This window comes from Grampus griseus (assembly GCF_964374135.1).
Source record: "Grampus griseus genome assembly, chromosome: 19".
NCBI lineage: Eukaryota > Metazoa > Chordata > Mammalia > Artiodactyla > Delphinidae > Grampus > Grampus griseus.
In genome coordinates this window covers 40830628-40848882 of record NC_139013.1, presented here as the reverse complement: position 1 = coordinate 40848882, position 18255 = coordinate 40830628, and the positions used below count along the sequence as shown (strand labels likewise).

Below are 18255 nucleotides of genomic sequence, written 5' to 3'. Positions count from 1 at the left end.
GGGGGTGGATCTGGACTGAAGGGAAGAGACAAGGCCCTCTGCACTGACCACCTGCCCCTACCCCTGCCCTCCTCCATCACCCCTGCCCCGGATCCCTTGCACACCGGCCTCCTGGCTCTCCCACTCTGCCTCAGGCCTCTGCCTGCTGCTCCCTGGGTCTGGAACACCCTTACCCACATACATCCTTATCCTTCACTTCGCTTGGATCTTTGCTCAAATGTCTCCTTCAGTGAGGCCCTCTCAGGCCACCCCACTGCTTCCCAGCAACTCCTCACTCAGAGTCGTTCTAAATATTTGTCGCCACCCAACACCCTAAATGTTTCACGTATTTACGTTTCTTGCCTGTTCCCATCAACACACTAGAATACAAACTCCACATGGAAAGAGATCCGTATGTGTCTGGTTCCCTCCTGCATCCTCAGTCCTGGAACGGTGCTTGGTACATAATAGCTATCATTATTTATTCAATGAATGAATGAACAAACGAACAAATGAATGGCAAAGAACAGGTGGTGCCATTTGCTGAGATGGGGACGGAGTAGTGGATTTTGGATAAGCATGTGGGGTGGCTGAGGGACAGCCAGGTGGGGCGGCCTCAAGTCTGAAGCACCACGCCGGACCACGCTGGCCCGAGGGCCACATGGATGGGGCAGCTCATTTCTGGTTCTCCACAGCCACTCCAGATGGCCCCAGCAGGGCCTAGGACTGACTCCGTCCAGTGGCCCCAGGGCAGACAGAGGGAGAAGAACCTGCCACTCCTGTTCCCCGGGTTCTCCGAGCTTGCCTGAGTCTCTGCCCGCAGGGCCCCAGCAGCCAGCCAGCAGCAGACACATTATACAGTCCTTCTATGGCCCCGGTAGGCCCTGTCAGCCTCAGAAGGCCAGGCTGGAATAGCCATGGTGCTGGTGGCGGGAAGGGGTTTCCTCGTAGCCCCTCACTCTCCTGGTAGCCTCCAGGGCGGGAAGCTCAGTTTCACCTCAGCTACCTGCGTCACCGTTGAAACATCCCCTCTGTCATATTTCTGGCTCCCAGAATCTGCACGGGAGGTCCCTCCCCACCCATCTCGGCTTCTGGCATATCATCCCCGCCCAACACCCCAGACCCCCCAGACCCGGCTCCCCAGCTGCCCCTGCAGAAGCTCCGCCAGCTGCTCCAGCCCACACAGGTCTTCCCCCACCTGGGTTCTGAATGCGCCCATTGTCTGATAACTTGGCATCCCAGCGTTTCAATGCTCCTCCCCTCATTTCCAAACCCCTCACCCCTCGCCTGTCTCCAAGCCCCTCGGGACAGGAGAAACCTCGTGACTTGACACAGAGGACACAGTAGGCACTCAAACACTGTACTGAGGGAAACTGGTTGGCTTCTGTGCTAGTAGAAACACCTTTCTGAAGTTAGAGGGAATGAGGGGGGAAAAGCTCCATGGACTAACGTGCAAAATTTTCCCGGGCATATCGTAAAGGAGAGGCGGGAGATGGGTTACGTATTACACTGCCATTTGTGGAAAACTCCAGTTTTTCAAAAACCCACAAATATGGGCACACACGTTCTGTAAACCCTTAGAAAAATGTCTGGGAGGATGCATGCCAAATCGCTCATGTCGGCCACCTGAGAAGGGGAGGGTGTTTGAACTTTCACTTACAGATCATTATTCAGGTCTTCCTTGAATGATTTGTTTAAGCTTTGCAACAGAGAATTTCAAACATATCTCAAAGTAGAGAAAATAGTATGATGAGCCCCACGTACCAACAACATGACGCACGGTGGTCTTATTACATTTACACCCCCATCCCAGACCCCTTATCTTTCCATCTGTAAATAATATGTCCCTGTGTATCTCCATCGGATCAAGACTCCTCCCTCTTTAAAAAAAAAAAAATCCATTACTACCATCGTGACATTTCTTAAAAACAAAATACTTTCCCTCACATCCAGCTTGGTAGGGAGGTCAACAAGCTCTGGCATTCCTGCAAGTTAACTGGGTTACCCTCTTCCCCGTGCCCCTGCCCCAGCCCCAAAGTGAAAAGGAAGAAACTTTACGTGGCACTTTAGAAAAGAAAAAAATTCAAAAGAACCTACGAAGCTCTGAAATGGTTGCTTGCAAACGTTAGTCTCTGGACACAGTTCACCGTTCAGATTTTAAACGGAGCCCAAAGTGTCCAGGAACACCCCTTTAGTCTGTGCTTCCAAAGGAGCAGGCAGGATCTCCAAGTTTTTTACCCAAAGGGCTAAAACTGGTAAAGGACTTAGGGGGCTGCGTGGGAGATCCAGAGGTTCCTTTCTAGGCCAAAGTGAAGACTCTAGAATGCAGATATTCTCAGAAAGGGAGCTGCTGAGCTCAGGGAGGGGTAAAAGCAGGCCAGGCTGGGAGGCACGGCTTTTCCATCCCACTGTCACTGTCACTGTCACCAGCCATGACCCTGGATCAGCCAATAACCTCCAGAGGCTTTGGTTTTATTATTTGAAGATGGAACTGTCATAGCACCTACCTCACAGTTTGGTGCAGGGATTAAATAATGAGATCCTACCTGAATAGCTTGAGTACTCAATAAACGGGTGTGATCAAATTATGGTTCCTGTTTAATCACAATATTATTATTATTCTAATTCTGACACCTATCAGCTGTGTGACTCTGGTCCAGCCACCTAACCTCGCTGAACTGGCCGATTCATGTATAAACTAAGAAACTAGATGACTCTTAAAGCCTCTTCTAATTCTGCCCCCAAAGAATGGATTTTTATGAATGAATCCAACTCTAGCTGTTCTTTCTCATCTAAGAAAACAAACAAAAGATGATGAAGCATGGAGTTTTTAAAACATATGGATTTTTTAAAACATATTCTTTCGCTGTGAGTTTAGTGCTAAGCAATTCTAACTCTTCCTCTAGGGGGAGGGCCTATGAGGGTTTACAGAGACCTTGGAATTCCCTGCATGGAACAGGGCTACAGCAGCAAGGGAGTGAGGTGGAGCAGGCAAGATGCTCCCGGTGTGACCACAGGTGCTTTTGGTGTCAGAATCAGGAAAGGGCTGTCAGTCTCCAGAAATGCACTCCCTGTGCTTCAAACCAACCTCAGAAGTCTTACCCTAGTCCCTCCTGCTGCAATTTCTGCCCCGTTTCCTTTTACTCCGTTCTCCATGGGACCACGTGGAGGAGACCCTTTGCAAGTATTCAAAAGCAGATTCATTGGTTCTCAGCTTCCTCAAAGGCCAACTCCCAGCCCAGGGAGGCTTAAGGATGCTGGCGCATGGGGAGAGAACAGAATTACTGGCACAGCAGGAGGCTGGGCAAAGACCCCTGAAAGAGTAAACACATCAGTTTTGGTGAGAGAAGGTGCCTGTGATTTGATACCAATGCCGACCCTATTTCATGCATCATCAGGAAACCCTGAAAACCACGCGCACCTCTCCGATGCCCAGGACTGGCCGTGGGAGGAATCTGTCCTCTGTGATCGGTAACAATCCCAGAGGCCAGAGATCTTCACATCACAGGCCCTCCTGCTTACACCATCTAAAATGCTCTTGACATTGCTTGTAACAGTGAAAAAATAGAAACATCCAGTATCCATCAAGAGGGGACTGACTATACAGTAGAACACTATACGGCAGTTATAAATGAGCAAAAACTCCAAGATATATCAAGCCAAGAAAATAAGTGCAGAACAGTGTGTTAAAAAGGGGGTGGGGTAGGGAGCAATAAGAATCTACACATACCTAACTCAAAACTATGGGAGGGCTTCCCTGGTGGCGCAGTGGTTGAGAATCTGCCTGCTAATGCAGGGGACACGGGTTCGAGCCCTGGTCTGGGAAGATCCCACATGCCGCGGAGCAACTAGGCCCGTGAGCCACAACTACTGAGCCTGCGCGTCTGGAGCCTGTGCTCCGCAACAAGAGAGGCCGCGATAGTGAGAGGCCCGCGCACCGCGATGAAGAGTGGTCCCCGCTTGCCACAACTAGAGAAAGCCCTCGCACAGAAACGAAGACCCAACACAGCCAAAAATAAATAAGTAAACATATGTGGGGTTAAAAAAAAAAAAAGGGAAAAAAAATATAAAATAACAATGGGTTATGAAAGGGATCTGAGAGAAGTTGGAGTTCACAGAAAAGCACCAGCCAGGTACAGGTGCACTGGTGGTGGCATAAGTGTTGGGGTCAGCAGAACAGGGTTCAAATCCCTGCCTGCCATTTCCTAGCTTTGTGGCCTTGGGCAAGTCACTAACTCTCTCTGAGTCTCAGTTTCCCCCTCTGTAAACTGAAGGTAATACTAGAATCAAGTTCATAGGACAGTTGAGCCAAGTAGGTGTGACTATCAATCAGTGCAGTCACTTGGTGATGGTCTGCCTGCCTGGACAGCAGCACTTGACCTGTGGACAAACAATTTGCATTTGAAGCAAAGTGACAAGGGGATGCAGCCCTTCTAATCCTCAGTTCTCTCTGGCTCCTTCCGTTCTTTAGCATTTACACATTTTTTTTAACCCCTTGACACAAGACTAAAGCACAAACGTCTAATAATAAAAACTCAATACTTAAAAGAGTGTTTGATATGTGCCAGGCACTGAAAGCACTTTATGTCCGTTAACTCATTGAATTTTCATCGCAACCCTGTGAAGTAGGAACTATAATTTTATCCCCCCTTTACAAGTGAGGGGACTGAGGCACAGAAAGGTTAAGTAACTCAAGGCAAGAGTTGAGTCAGGATTTGAACCCAGGCGAACCTGTTTCTCATATCACTCTCCCCAATTCATCTTCACTCTCAGAGGCTTAGGGAGGCTGATTCCTTCATTTCACAGGTTAAAAGAGAAATAAATGCTGAAGATTAAAGCCACAACCTTGACATCAAATCTCTGTTGAAACTAGGAGTAAAACCTCACACCTGGTAAGTGATGTACAGTTTCCTAGGCTGAACAGCCTTCCCAGGTATTTAATTCCCAAAGTCTTAAGTACTCCCACGGCTCAGGCAAGAGGATTAGCAAGGGGAAAAAACAAAAGAGAGAGAGAGAGAGAAAGAAAGAGAAATCATAACTAAAATTTCCAAAGTCCAAAGAAAAATCAGCACAATTTACATGGAAGTTTCAAAATCAAAGACTCTGACGAGCTCTGAAACACCCATCTGCAAGGCATAGATGAGCATTCCTTTATAAATGCAGACTTGAAAAGGCAAAAGGTGCAGGAAGTACACCCACAAATTCTCATTTCTCCAGAGAGTTTAGTCATGATTACTAGCCCAGGAGGTGGGGTGGGAATGAAACCAACCACATGACCCTAACCAAGCAGGTGTTGAACCCAGTCATTCCTGCAAGACCACAGGCTTCTTGTTAAGACTGCAAAGATCTAGGGCCAGTATCTCCCGGGATATGAGTAAGAGCAGGCACCTAAAGTACCTGTGACCATGAGAGGGTGATGTCACGGAGTCATTCAACCTCTGATACTGATAACCTCACCAGGATGGCAGTGATTCAGGGCCCCGCCCCACCTGTTAATAGGGCCCAGGTTATTGTCCCAAGCTGACTCAAGTGATGACGTTCTCTATGGAAAAGCCACAACTTTTCCACAAACAAGTTGGTCAAATCATTCCCTTTCAAAGACTCCCACACAATTGTGATGAAGAATTTGTGGGGGAAGAAGTTTGCTGTCTGAAAATCCTCATACTGAAACCAGGCTTCATTCTAACTAGCAGGTCCTGGGACACTGGTATACATGTAACCCCTCCGCCCCGCCGCCCCAAAAACATTCTGCCAGAGAAGTCTCATCCCTCTGCCATAAACTAGACGTAAAGCCATACTCCTCTTGGGCAACAGGCCAAGGGGAGGGGTAGCTTGGAAAGAACACTGGATCCTGGTTTGAATCCAATACCCTTTAAAGGAGATGTGGTAACAATTAGCTCTCAGGATTATTCTAGAAAAATGCCTGCCCAGAGTATTGTCTTTAAATGGCACCAAGGGACTTCCCTGGTGGTCCAGTGGTTAAGAATCCATCCGCCAATGCAGGGGACACGGGTTCAATCCCTGGTGTGAGAAAATCCCACGTGCCAAGGAGCAACTAAGCCCGCGAGCCACAACTACTGAGCCCACATGCCACAACTACTGAGCCCGTACACCACAACTGCTGAAGCCAGCACACTCTAGGGCTCACGCACCACAACTACTGAGCCTGCGTGCTGCAACTAGTAAAGCCCACGTGCCTGGAGTCCGTGCTCTGCAACAAGAGAAGCCACAGCAACAAGAAGCCCATGCACAGCAATGAAGAGTAGCTCCTGCTCGCCGCAACTAGAGAAAGCCTGCACGCAGCTATGAAGACCCAGCGCAGCCATAAATTAATTTTTTTAATTAATTAATTTTTTAAAATAGCACCAATATGGACTTAAAGAATGTGGGAAGTCCAGCTCTCTCAAGAAACAGCCCAATCCTAATTACCAATCAAGCATCTCACTTCTTCAGGTCTTTACACAAATGTCATTCTCCTTAGTGACAACCTCTCTCCAATCCCTCCAGCCCCCAAATCCCTCCACCCCAACACACATAATTCTTATCACCCTTCCTGCAGTGTTTTCTTTCCCTTCCATAGACCACCATCCAATTGCCTCCTCCTATCTCCTCCAATTAGAAGGGAAGGAAGTCCAAGAGGACAGGGACTTTTGTCTTTTTCCCGTTACATCCTCAACACCTAGTGCAGTGCTAGATAGGTGCCCAACAAATTTATTCCTTGAACAAACAAATGCCTCCGTCGTCCCAAGGGACTTCTCTCCCCGAGACATTCAGAGCAGGAACTATCCATCACCTTCAGCTGGCTGCTCACAGACCATCTGGTTAGTTGGCTTTTCTTGCAGTAAAGAGCACAGACTTTGGAGTCCAACAGCCACTGAACACGCGGCCAGGCTCTCCCACTTCCTGTCCTAGTGAACTACACTCTCTCACGCAGCTGCTCAGGGTCTGTCAATTCTCAGTAGTTTTGTGAGGTGTAAGGGAGAGAGACAGCATCTGGGAAGAGTTCTGGACACACAGTATGTACTAGTACTATCTGTACAATGTTGCTTAGGATAAGAAGAGAGGATGAAACAATTTTTTTAGTATGTCTCAAATATTGCATGGGACATACTGATACTAAAAAATCAGTCATTGTTTACCTGAAATTCAAATGTAACTGGGCATCCTGTATTTTTTTTTTTCCATTTGCAGATGGTGGCCACTTTAATTTGAGCAATGATTGATACAAACCATTTGAAGGCAAATAAAGCATCCTATATTTTTGATGTTCAATCTGGCAACTCTGCCCATTAGGCATTATATTGCTGAAGGCGAAGTGATGCATCTTACATAAAGATTTATAAGATACTACCCTATAATACTCTCTCAGTGAATATTTATTGATCAGATGAATTTCGGAGCTGTGAGATTTTTGTCTTGGCCGTGAGATGATTGAGTTAGCCGTAGATCATTGTCGTTGAGTTTTTTGCATCTCTTTACAAGCTCCCTTCAGGTTCCTGCGCATTGCCAAAAACTGGAAGAATGGAAACTGGGTCTTGAACAATTAATGGGCCTGAAGGATGCTGCCGATACCCAGGAGAAAGGTGTTGGGTGTATCTGGAAGCCTTGCTCAAGGAAGGTGTCACCAGACAATAGGAAACCAAACAGATGGCCCTGGCGGCTCAGATCTCTGTTTAGATTTTGATCTGGTGCTTCCTTACACCAAGAAGTGTGGGGCAGAAATGGCTCATCTGACCTTTACACTCTAGACTGCAAGCTGTTTTGTGACAAGACAATGAGGTAAGGTTACACCAGCAGTGTGCAGGGCTCAGAGAAACTGGGGAGTGCCAAGTGGAGACACATGCCCTGAGAACATCCCCTTCTCCTTGTGTCCTTTCTGTGGCTGGTACTGAGAAAGTTCCCTCTTTTCTTTAAAACAGAAAGCACGACAACATCTGAAACTACTATGTTATGTGTCAATTAGATCTCATTTTATTTTTTGGAAAAAGGCATAGTGGAATAGCTTCTAAAAGCAAAAGATATGTACGGACCTATATATACACTCTGAAACCTCATTCCTTCATTCAACAAATAGTTACTGACACCTACTATGGGCCAGGAACAGTTCCAGGTGCAATACAGCCGGTGAACTCAACAAGACAAAAGCCCCTGGCCTCCTGGAGTTTTTTTGTTGTTTGTTTTTTGTTTTTAATATTTATTTATTTATGTGGCTGTGTTGGGTCTTAGTTGCGGCACGTGGGATATTAGTTGCAGCATGAGGGATCTAGTTCCCTGACCAGGGATCGAACCTGGGCCCCCTGCAATGGGAGCATGGAGTCTTAACCACTGGACCACCAGGGAAGTCCCCCTCTTGGAGCTTTTGTTCTAGTGGGAGGAGAAAGACAATAGACAGGTGAAATACATGTTAGATGGTGAAAAGAGCTACAGAGGAAAACAAAGCAAAGAAGGGGGAAAGGGTTACTGCCTCAAATAGGGTGTTCAAGAAAGACCTCATTGAGAGGGTGACACTTGAGCAGAGAAGTTAAGACATAAAGGAGTGAGCCATGCAGGTAGCAGGGGGAAACTGTTATTGACAGAGGTAATAGCCAGTGCAAAGGCCCTGAGGTAGAAATGTGCCTGGTGTGTTCTAAGTACAGTCAGGACAAGAGGTAAGGGGTGGAGGTGGGCGGGGAAGCAGATCATGGAAGGCTTGTAAGTCATAGAAAACATTGGCTTTCATTCTGTGTGAAATGGGAAACCACTGGCGGATTTTGAGTAGGTGTGATGCTTTCTAACTTAAATTTTAAAAACCATCACTGACTGCTGAGTGGAGAAAAGACTGTTGGTAGAGGGGCAGAGGAAGCAAGAAGACCAGAAAGGAGGCTGTTGCAACATCGAGGTGAAGACACTCAAAAACGTCTTTGGGGAAAACTCTCCTGGGAGTCTGAGTACCAAACCACACAAACAGGTGTTCTTCTTAGCCTTCAACCTGCCCAAGTATCATAAATCTGAAAGGCTGTTGGATTGTTACAAGCTCTTCTAATTACAAAGCCCACTAATTATTATCTAGACCTTGGCCAGTTATCCCACGGGGTCCTGTGCTGGCCACCATTTATGATTTTCCTCATGGGAACAGGTTCAACTCTTCAGGCAGACCCCAGAAGTTCCCAGCAGTAACATCTGAGCTCACAGGGATCTGGGCACACTCCGTCTATTCCCAGTGTGGACAGATCCACAGCCAGACCTCTGCCTGGTGCCCACACCTTGAGTTGGTTCCACTTGGAACATGAGTTTGTTTAGGACATGTTTCCTCCCAACCCACCATGAATACCAGTATAATTGCATTTTCAGAGACTCAGAAAGTCGAAAAGAAGAAAGTAAAAGAAGTGCAGTTCACCTAGCATTTTTAGGAAGTGAAAGTCAAAAGGGACAGAGGCTGAAAATGGCTCAGAGGCGAAAGACAAAAGAGGTGCTTCAGAGGCAAAAAAAAAAAAAAAAAAAGCCTGAATTCTAGCAACACAATTAAAAGTAGCAAGATGCAAAAGGTGTAAAGACCTCTTTTCCAAAGGGCGGGAGGAACTCGCCTTAGAAAGGTGAATTAGTTTCACTGGAGATGCAGTTTGGCAACGAGGCAGTCGAGGGCGTGGGAAAGGGCACGGGTTTTAGAAGACAGAAGTCCAGCTCTGCCACTACCTGGCTGGGTGACCTCAGACAAGTTGTCCAACTTCTGAGTCTGTAGGAGATAATGACAGTTTCCGTCCTGGGCCACCGTGAGGCTTAACCAAGCTGTCAGGTCTGTGAGGACCCACTTTTGCAGGCCCCACTCCTGACACTGGTTAGAAACAAATACTTGTATTTTTATTTGTTGGCCGCCTCCAAATAAATACTCTCAGCATAGCCCTTCCATTATGTTTTCCTCCAGTGTGGGGTCCCTGGAAAACCTCTGCATCTATTGACACAAGACTAAGGAAAAAAGACCACTATCCTATACAAATTCCTACTGAAACTGGTGCCTGCTGTTCTCCCAAGCTCCAGCCCTGAGATTCCCAAATACCCTCAAGATGATGCCACTTCTGGGTTCTTCAAACTTAACACTTTCCTAACCAAGAACAAATTTTCCTTCCCCAACTTGCTCCTACTTTCTCTTCTATTCCCAGCACAGGATGTCCTCTCATTCACCAAGATCCAGGGGGTAGAACTGAGCACCCCTCGCTCAGAAAACATCCTCTGAATATTTTCCCACCCCAGTGACATTCTCCAGTATATTGGAATTAGCCACTGAGGGAGGGGGCGCATCAGAGAATTCCTGGAATCTCCCTGAGGGCCCCCAGCACTGGCTGCTTCTCTGGGCACCCCCCATCTCCACCCCGTCTGCTCTAATTTGCGCCCGCAGAGCTCTCCTTCACCGGCACGGCAGGTCGACCAGCCGTATCCTTCCCTGATCAAGGGTGCCCTTGGATCCTTGGCCTCAGGATGGGCAACCAGATGCCCACACCCTGGCCGGCACTGGGTATTTATTCATCAAACATTCCTGATCTCGCCACTGGAGTTGTCCAGGGCGATGAATCAGGTGGCAGCGGACTCCTGGGGAGCTTTTAAAAATGCCATGTCAGAACCCCACCTTCAGAGACTGCAGCTCAGTGAATTTTCAGGTTTTTGAAGTGCTCCAGGTGATCTGATGCTTAGCCATGTGGGTAAACCATGGTCTCAGAGGCTGGGGCAGAGCGTTTTTTGGCAATGGGGAAAAGACAGGCACCCTTAAGCCATGTGTATTATGAAATATGTTTAAAAACCAAGCAAAAGCTGCCAGGTTCAAGGTCACCCTGATTTCCTGCACCCCCCCACCCGGACCCAGTTGTACCTTGCCCACTCCTCCCACCCCAATTCTGAACAATATTTATGGGCAGGTCCACAGACAACCCCACTCCAGCCCTTCCCAAGCACACTGCACAGTGGCAAGCAAGAAAACACCGCAGCATTTCCTTTCCTAGCAAAGGGCACTTTGGTCTAGTCACTGTTTGCTGTTTGCAGAGCAGTGTTTGCTTTAACACAGAAACAGGGAGAGTGAGGAAACTGGTTTGGCTGGTTTGCCGGGTGGGAGAGAGCACAGGGAAACGTTTGAACCAAAGGTAAAACAAGGGAGAGTCTCAAACAGAAGGCACCAAATACTCCAGGGGCTTTAATATGTAATATTCATTGGGCACTTAATATACACTGTGACATGGGTACTATTATGCCCATTTTACAGAAGGGGAATCTAAGGCTTAGAAAGTCCCTGGCCAATGTCCCTCAGCTGGCAAGGGGCATTACCTGGATTTCAATCTAGGCAGTCTGACTCAAGAACCTTCTAAATGTTCTTGGGCCTTGGGAGGTGGGGGAGGAGTGGAGAACTGAGGTAGATACAGGAAGGAAAGGGAAGAGGAAAAATGCAGAAAGAGGGGGCTTAAAACGCTCCCAACAGTAACAAGCAAAAGCTGAAGTATATAAAAGGAAAACTTACAATAGTAAGAGAGAAAAGGCGAGGGGAGAGGGAGGGGAGAAGGAGGGGAGAGGGGGGGAGGGGGGGAGAGGGAGGGGAGAGGGAGGGGAGAGGGAGGGGAGAGGGAGGGGAGAGGGAGGGGAGAGGGAGGGGAGAGGGAGGGGAGAGGGAGGGGAGAGGGAGGGGAGAGGGAGGGGAGAGGGAGAGAGAGAGAGAGACACCACCGCAATTTTTTTTTAATGGATCAAAGACAAAAAAAACACTTTAAAGTGTCTAACTGCCCTTCCATTTCCAGAATCGGGTTTGAGGTCTCCCCTCTCTGCCCTCCGTGGCTTTCAGAGGGAAGCACTAAGTACACTGTATCCCTGGGACACACTTATCACTATGGTCTGGCTTCAAGAGCCACTGGCTGGGCATGCAGCCTTCACAAGCATCTTAGAAAGTTCTAACAGACGCAGCTCTCCCTGCCAATTACAATCAACGTTGAGCGCTGGCCCAAGGCCACAGTTTGAGAGGAAGAAAATAAGCCAAGGTATGAGGTAGTAAATATGCATTCATTCATTCATTTGTTGAAAATAATACGAGTGCCTACTCTTTCCCTAAGAAATATGAGCCACCATTGAATGACTCCTTCCTGTTTCCTTAACATCCTTCTCACTCACTTTACGTTCAGCCCACTCGGCTTTATTCATTACTGTAATCCCAGGGTCCAGCCCAGTGCTGACACTCAATAGGTACCCACGTGTGTTGACAAGAGAATCTAAACGAATAAACAAATATGCATATTTAATCCTCACAACAAACCTGTAAGTATTATTGCCCACCCCACCCCCCAATTTTACAGATGGGAAACAGGCTCTTAGAAGCAAAGTGATTTACCCAAGGTCACACAGCTAGTAGCTGAAATTCATACCTGGTCTTTCATACTCACGGAACTATCCTGACCAGCCCTAGCCCATTCCCTTCCTTGAAAGCCTACAGCCCTGAAAGAAGATGGGGGTTGAGGCAGAGTGGAAACCCAGAAAGTCTGGATTGTGATGGGTGTCTCTTAGGGATTTCTGGGTATGGGCAGCTTCTGGGAGATGTGAGAGCTGATTGCTTCAGCATCCGGCTTATCTGGGGCTGCACTTGGAAGGCTTAGAAGGAGCATTTAGGAGGAAAAGGCTCACCCAATAAAAAGCCCCAGAAAGCAAACAGGGATTTCCATAAACACCTGGCTGAGAGGATAGGCAGGTCTAGAGGCCCCGTACAGAAGCAGCAGGTGCCAGCCTTCCTTAGATGGCTTTGCAGGGCTCAGGACTTTCTGCCACTCCTTGTGAGACACAAAGGCAAGGGCAGGAGAATGACTCATTAGTCTCCTTCCCCAGAGAGATTTGCACCAACCACTGACACAGATGTGAGTAACAGGGAAGTGATGTTTAGGAGTTGGAGGGATGAGGGAGTAGGGATCCTATGACGTAAGGTGACCCCAAAGCAGGCTTCTGTATTTGTTTTTTAAAGCCTAGTTTAGGGACTTCCTTGGTGGTACAGTTGTTGAGAATCCACCTGCCAATGCAGGGGACACAGGTTCGATCCCTGGTCGGGGAGGATCCCACATGCCGCAGAGCAACTAAGCCCGTGTGCCACAACTACTGAGCCTGCACTCTAGAGCCCGCGTGCCACAACTACTGAAGCCCGCGCGCCTAGAGCCCGTGCTCTGCAACAAGAGAAGCCACCGCAATGAGAAGTCCCCGCACCGCAAGGAAGAGTAGCCCCCGCTCACCGCAACTAGAGAAAGCCTGCATGCAGCTAAGAAGACCCAACACAGCCATAAATAAATAAATAGATAGATAGATAGATAAAGCCTAGTTTAATGAGGGGGCCTGCATACCGTTTCCATCACCTTTCAGCACATCTTTTAGAAGGAGGAGGAAATGGGTGTATTTAATCCTTACAGCTGGATGCCTGTGAGCAAGGTCAATCCATCAAGCAATCAGAGCTCAAACCCAAAATATAAGCCCTGTTTGCCCAAGGTCAGGTGGAGGAGGAAGCAAAGCAAGGAAACCATCGGTTTGAAAGCCTGCCTGCTTTTTTTCCCACCCCTCAATCAACTGAAAGCTGAGTGCACAAGTATTATCCTGAGATTGGAAACTGTCTAACAGCCTGGGTTTTTCAAACCAGTTTGTGCTTTAAAAAAAAAAAAAAAAAAAAGGAAAATAATCAGAAACTCTAAAGAACCAGTTTACAGTTGTGGTTTTGGTGTCGTTTGTATGTACGTTCTCCATTCTAAAACGTAGAGAGAAATCAAAGGAACACAAAGCTGAGTGAGACTGTGAGGTTGGCCTTCTCACAGGGCGCAGGAACGACCCCAGAAAACCACCCCAAGATCCCCTAAGTTTAATCAAAACCCTATATGTGACACTCTTCAGCCACCTGTGGACATAACGCAATAGGCTCCTTGTTCTCAGACCCTCATGCAGCAAATTCCCCACAGGGCCAATGTTTAAACCTGGTACTAATGTTGCATGCCTCCATCTTCCTGGACTGTCCAAAGAGAATGAGGTCACCTCCCTAAATCCTGGCTGCCTTTTTCAATCACAAAGCCAGTTCCCTGAGATCGCATGTGTGATTTTACCAGAAGGGCACTTTCATCTGATTCCACATTGGAGTGGTAGGAGACCCCATCGTCCAAAAAGGCCAAAAAAATTACATGTCAGGAAATCTGTTGATTGGGGCTGGGTACGTGGACATAAAGGGAACTGGAACCAGCCACACAAGCAGCTTCCAGAGGATACTTCTCCCACCAACACGACCAGCTATAGGCCCCTTCCACTTCCCACAAGGTCTGGCCCACCTCCATAACCACCAGCCCCCTCGGGGTCCTGCCCTATCAACACCTCTGCTCTCCAGGGTACATAGGGAGGATGAGGCCTATTTCACGATGGACACAAATTCCCCAAATACCCTCTGTCTTTTTCTTTTCGAGATTATTGAGAAGCGTGAAGAATGGGAGAAAGACCGGCTGTGGCTCCCTGAGCAGATCAAGAAATTGCCTTATGCTTCAGTCTCCTCATCTCAAAACAGAAATAACAATGGTACCCACCCCACCCCCCCGTCACACAGTTCAATGAGGTAAAATAGGTAAAGCGCTTGTCCCAGAGTCTGGTTCAAAAGCCAATAGGTGGGGTTATTAATAATAATATTTATGTTATTATTAACATGTAATCATATTATTACTGGTCAGATACAAAAGCTTGGTGGTGGTGGTGATGGGAATAAAAACTAGACTAACCCACCCTTGGTGCTACAAAGATGTCTTGGTGAAGGAAAATAAAGTGACCAACACCTGTGTTGCAACACCTCATACACAGATGCACACACCATTTCTAACCCTTGCCCCGAATTCAAGGTTCAGTCAACTTTGCCTCATCCCAGAAGCCAGTCTTCACTGCCCACTGATACCCATCAGAACACCCCAGGGCACCCACACTCTGCCACCTAAGTGCCCATGTCCCACAATGTTCTCTAAGCGGGTCCTGGGACATTTCTTAGCAACCTGCTGGAGTGTGAAATACCAGGGGCAGGGATGAAGTATCCCTATATCTCCTCAATCACTCCCGGGGGCCCAGCATAGGGCCGGGCAGAACATCAAGCAGAGACTGGCCGAGTGATGGTGGACCCACTGCAAAACCAGGCAGACAACACTTCCTTTCTGACCCAATAGAAAGCTCCACACAACACAGACGTGACTCAGAAAAGCAAGTATGTTTAATCAATCAAGCTGTTTAAAAAAAAAAGTCTCCTACTGTTGGAACAACTTTCAAAGTTCAAAAAAAATTTCAGACAACAGCATGATTGCTGTAGATTTTCCACATGGCCAAAGACTGGAAGAATAAACAGTGAATTGCCTTAGGGGAATTGTGGGTGATTTCTCATTTCAAAAAGTGTTTCTTTTATTGTTATGATACTTGCCCTATCAACTAAATCAAGAGGGAAGAGAAAGTCCTTTGGTAGGAAATAAGCGCCTGGGAATCAGTGAAACCAGAAGAGAAACCAACATTCCCTTGCTCTCACTCCTGGGCAATAGTGAAGTGAAACAAAGCAAACTCTAGAATCCTGATTATCACAGTGATAAGACCCAGAGGCACACTGTGTCCGTTTTCATTCCCTGAGTCAGAGCTACCAGGTTTTTGAACACACACACACACACACACACACACACACACACACACACACACACACACACACACACACACACACACACACACACACCATTATTCCTTGGGGGAATGGTACCTGTATCAAAATGTTTTCATCTCTATGAGCAACAGCCACAGTCTGGTGACTAAGAGAGGGCTCCTCAGTCATCCCAGAGATGTTGCAGAATGGGGCCTAGGAGTCAGGTCCTAGCTCAGATTCTTGCTCTGCTGAACCTGGGGCAAGTGGGCTCCACCCTCCTGAGCCTCACATTTGCTCATCTGTACCACGGGAATTACCACCCACCCCCACCCTCTTCCCACACATCAGGTTTCTGCAGCCTGAAATGATAGACTATCTCAAAGTGGCCAGGATGGGCTTCCCTGGTGGTGCAGTGGCTAAGAATCCACCTGCCAATGCAGGGGACATGGGTTCGAGCCCTGTTCCAGGAAGATCCCACAGGCCGCGAAGCAACTAAGCCGGTGCACCACAGCTACTGAGCCTGCGCTCTAGAGCCCACGAGCCACAACTACTGAAGCCCGCGCACCTAGAGCCCCTACTCTGCAACAAGAGAAGCCAGCACAATGAGAAGCCCGCGCACCGCAACAAAGAGTAGCCCCCACTCGCCGCAACTAGAGAAGAGCCCTCACGTAGCAATGAAGACCCAATGCAACCAAAACTTTTAAAAAGTAAAAAAATAAAAGAATCAGTAGCCCTGAAAAAATTATATATATAAAGTGGTCAGGACAATATGAGACACACTGAAGGCCTCTAATAAGTGCCCCCCATAACTAAGTCAACCATACAAGATAGCCCCCTCAACCCCAACTGCTCTATCTTGGCAAAAGTTTAGATCCCTGCATCTGTGTAAATTACAAAGGGGTGTCACCTGAGCCAGGGAAGAAGGGGCTCGCCCAGTCCAGCCCAGGGGTGTGGGAGCGCAATTTCTCGGACCCTCCCCACTCCCACCCCACCCCGCTCAGGGACAACTGCGGCGCGCCCTCACCTCTGCCCAGGACTCGGCCTCTCTCCAAGTGCAGCCGGGGCACGGTGAACGTGTAGCTCTCGGCGCCAAAGCCGGGATTGCAGGGCTCCGGCTCCTGGCAGAGCCACGATGAGACCTGGGGTAGGAGAAAGATATGGAACCCGGGTGGCTTGAGAGGGTCCCCTCCCGCCCACACCGAAACCAACAGTGCCTCCCCTCCCTCGCTCCCGGCGCCAGGACTGTGGGAGTGACCCACCCCCATGCCCATCCCCATCCCCCCGGGCAGGCAGCCACGCCAAACTCTTTCATTCGGAAACCTGTGGCCGCCAAGCCCCCAGGACTTCCCAGGAGAGGCGGCTGCTGGGTCACCTTCTCCAGACCTAGCACCCCCTTCCTTCCAGTCTCCTTTTTAATTTCATTGGAGGCATCTTTACGCTTCCAAATTCCACTTTCCCTATACCGGGAGAGCTCCCACTCTTAAGCCCAGTTCCTCAGACCGAGGGGCGTTCCAACCCCTTTTGACCCTACTTTCTTGTCCCGGGGACGTCCCCATACCTATTTACCACCCTTTCTTTACAGGGCAGGTGCCTTCTTTATCTATCGGTTCCCCTTGCCTTACCTCAGAGGTCGTTCCCACTACTGCCGGCTCCCCCCGGACTTGCACCAGGGCTCCCCTATCCCATACCCCGACGCCCACCCTACTCCATGCCCTCCGCTGCCCGCCCTTAGCCCACCCGACTCCCCGGAGGCTGCAGTGAGGCGTGCCCCCCCACCTCAGGCATTTGCGGGAGGCAGTAGGCAAAGCCGCGCTCGCCCTTCACCCTCACCCGCTCCCACTCCCTTCTCCGTGGAATTCAGAGCGCGGCGCAGTTTCCAGGCCATTCAGGCCCTTTGTACCCAAACTTTCTTGGAAGAAGAGGGACTGGGGATGACAGGAGAGAGGAAGGGACGACGAAAGAGAGGAAGGGGCTGGGGGCCGGGGTGCGGTTGGTGGGTCCGGAAGGCGTCTCCTGCAAAGTCAGGGGACCCAACGTACCTGCAGCAGCAGCAGCAGCAGGAGCGCAGAGAGGCTGCGGCACGGAGGGCCCATGGCGGGCCGGGCGGGGGTCGAGTATGGTCCGGCCGAGCTGGGCCGGGCTCGAGTCTGGCAGAACTTCCGCGAATTCACAGGTGCTTTAGGGTTCCGGACGCCACTGAGCTGGGCAGTGCCGCGGGAGCCAGGTGAGCCTCGACGGCCCCGCCTCCGGCACCGCTGATTGGCTGAGGATGCACCTGCCCGGCCGCAGCCAATGACCGGCGCGGAAAGGCCTCGGGCTTCCTCCGCTGGCTTGGGCGGACGCTCCGCCCCCGCTCCCGCCCCCCAGCCTCATGCCGACCCGGTGACCGGATTGTAGAGTCAGAGCAGCGGATAGGGCTCCATGATTCCTATTACCATCAGGTTTGAATACCAGCCTCGCGGTGGCTCACTAACACCTGGGACCAGAAAGGATTTTACTCTTTAACTACTTCTGTCTTTTTAACTTCAGATCTCCATCAGTTCGTGAATCTGCAAATCAATTCACTGGGCGGGACCCCGCCCCCCCCCCACCCTTCAAAGCTTCAGTTTCTCCACCTTCCAAATGGGAATAATAATCACCGAGCCTCCCTGTGTTGTTGT

The 18255-nt window shown here is 49.1% G+C and overlaps 1 protein-coding gene across 1 annotated transcript in view; it reads right to left on the bottom strand.

Moving 5' to 3' along the window:
* CDH1 (cadherin 1) overlaps nucleotides 1-17688 on the bottom strand; it is a gene marked incomplete at its 5' end in the record, with an annotated part of 78722 nt that extends 61034 nt beyond the window's left edge. Inside the window, 2 exons of the mRNA XM_082676544.1 lie at nucleotides 16620-16734; nucleotides 17635-17688. Coding sequence (XP_082532670.1) covers nucleotides 16620-16734; nucleotides 17635-17688 — 169 coding nt within the window. The remainder of the gene's footprint in view (nucleotides 1-16619; nucleotides 16735-17634) is intronic.
* Between the last annotated feature and the right edge of the window lie 567 nt (nucleotides 17689-18255).